The sequence below is a fragment of the Myotis brandtii genome, unplaced genomic scaffold (genome assembly GCF_000412655.1).
Source record: "Myotis brandtii unplaced genomic scaffold, ASM41265v1 scaffold426, whole genome shotgun sequence".
NCBI lineage: Eukaryota > Metazoa > Chordata > Mammalia > Chiroptera > Vespertilionidae > Myotis > Myotis brandtii.
The window spans coordinates 998,021-1,000,344 of NW_005366314.1; the positions used below are offsets into that span (position 1 = coordinate 998,021).

The 2,324-nt window shown below is 60.9% G+C and overlaps 1 protein-coding gene across 1 annotated transcript; it reads right to left on the bottom strand.

Moving 5' to 3' along the window:
• Positions 1-1,238: 1,238 nt before the first annotated feature.
• Positions 1,239-2,318, bottom strand: ACTBL2 (actin, beta-like 2). Its single transcript, XM_005874162.2, has one exon. The coding sequence runs from the start codon at positions 2,307-2,309 to the stop codon at positions 1,254-1,256; it is 1,056 nt and encodes a 351-aa protein (XP_005874224.1). The 5' UTR covers positions 2,310-2,318; the 3' UTR covers positions 1,239-1,253.
• Positions 2,319-2,324: the final 6 nt, after the last annotated feature.

The window sequence follows — 2,324 nt, forward strand, 5'->3', positions numbered from 1 at the left end:
ACTTTATCTAAGGAAAACTTGCTTAAAAGCTCCAACTTAGAGCTTTAAAACACAACCCTGTTTCCCACCGAAAAGGAAAAAAGAAAGTCTTTCCTCTTAAGAATCTGACGATTCCTTAATAAGCAACCCCCCAAATATCTCAAAATTTCAGAAAAACGCAAATGACTCTGATACCCAGATAACCAGAAACCGTGGCATATATTGAAATAAATGCACTGGGACTTGAATTGGTTGAAAATGATCACTGGATTCATTAGAAAGTTTCAGACATTAAGGGAAGATACAGTGATATTTCCTAAGGTGTGAGCATCTTAGATGCTTCTGCATAAAGAAGTTTAGCTACCGGACAAAAAAGCAGAATCACTCTAAAATCTTCCCAGGAACGACCCCGGGCTGACGGTACTGGGACTGGAATTTATGATTTACAGGACGCGGCAGCCACGGGACCCACCGGGAAATTCTCGAGAAGAGAAATGCCCAAACCACGGCCCACAGAGACCCTTCAGGACGCGTGCTGCCTGGCGAAGACGTCGGGACACAGTGGCTCCGGTCAGACTGTCGCCCGCGGCGTCTGATAGGACGGGTCTCCCTATTGTAAAGCGAGGCGGTGTCTGCAGGCGCACGGCTTTACAAGTCGAATGGAGTCCCGTGAGCAAGACACGGAACGATGTGTCTGCCCAGCAGGTCTCCCCTCCGCCCCGAGCACTTGGCTGACGGATGAACAGAAGTGGGACGTTGCTTCCCATGATGCTGCTTCGAGTAGAAGGAAGGACGGGGCGCTGGAGCCACTGAGACAGCGACCGCCGGGGAGGGAGGGAGTTCGCACTCGCCGGCCAGGCCGCCCGCGTCATCGGAAGACCTTAAGCTGCTCCATCTCCCGGGAGCTCGTGTGGAGACCGAGGTTAGTGCCCTTGTCGCTCGTTCTCTCTACACAAAGAAGTAGAATAAATCGAAAATACAGATTCTAAACACAGGACTCACTGGCTCCGCGGATGCACGTTTACAGGGTCGCTGCTGCGCCGCGTGGAAGCCGGGAGGTCCTCGTTCTCCAGACGACAGAGCGTTTCCCGGGATCCCTCTCCTCGCACCGATTTCCGCGGGTTCTCCTGGGTGGACAGAGGCCGACGTGTGGTCAGCCGGGCGGGGCCCCTCGGCCAGGATGGAGCTGAGTTTGGGGTCTGCACGTGGCGGGCACAGACTCCCCTCAGCGCAGACAAAGGCGGGGACAGGGTCGGGGCCGCGGGCGGACGCCCTCAGAAGCACTTCCTGTGCACCACGGGCGGGCCGGCCTCCTCGTACTCCTGCTTGCTGATCCACATCTGCTGGAAGGTGGACAGCGAGGCCAGGATGGAGCCGCCGATCCACACGGAGTACTTCCTCTCGGGGGGCGCGATGACCTTGACCTTCATGGTGCCGGGGGCCAGGCCCGCCACCTCCTGCTGCATGCGGTCGGCCATGCCCGGGAACATGGTGCTGCCCCCGGACAGCACGGTGTTGGCGTACAGGTCCCGGCGGATGTCCACATCGCACCTCAGGATGGAGCTCAAGGCCGCGGCGTGGACGCCCCGGGATCGGTCAGCCCAGGCCTCCGGCTGGAGGTCAAGGGCCCCGCCTCCGCCGGGCGGCGGCCACCTACCCAGGAAGGAGGGCTGGAAGAGGGCCTCCGGACACCGGAACCGCTCGTTGCCGATGGTGATCACCTGCCCGTCGGGCAGCTCGTAGCTCCGCTCCAGCGAGGGGGCCGCGGCCGCGCTGGCCATCTCCTGCTCGAAGTCCAGGGCGACGTAGCACAGCTTCTCCTTGACGTCCCGCACGATCTCCCGCTCGGCCGTGGTGGTGAAGCTGTGGCCCCGCTCCGTGAGGATCGTCATGAGGTAGTCGGTCAGGTCCCGGCCGGCCAGGTCCAGGCGCAGGATGGCGTGGGGGAGGGCGTAGCCCTCGTAGATGGGCACTGTGTGGGTGACCCCGTCTCCGGAGTCCATCACGATGCCAGTGGTACGGCCAGAGGCGTACAGGGACAGCACCGCCTGGATGGCCACGTACATGGCCGGGGTGTTGAAGGCCTCGAACATGATCTGGGTCATCTTCTCCCGGTTGATCTTGGGGTTCAGGGGGGCCTCGGTGAGCAGGACGGGGTGCTCCTCGGGGGCCACGCGCAGCTCGTTGTAGAAGGTGTGGTGCCAGATCTTCTCCATGTCGCCCCAGTCGGTGACCACGCCGTGCTCGATGGGGTACCGCAGGGTGAGGACGCCGCGCTTGCTCTGGGCCTCGTCGCCCACGTAGGAGTCCTTCTGGCCCATGCCCACCATGACGCCCTGGTGCCG

Bases quoted from the DNA above. Each gene is read 5' to 3' on its own strand.
- ACTBL2 (XM_005874162.2), bottom strand. From the start codon at position 2,309: ATGGTGGGCATGGGCCAGAAGGACTCCTACGTGGGCGACGAGGCCCAG.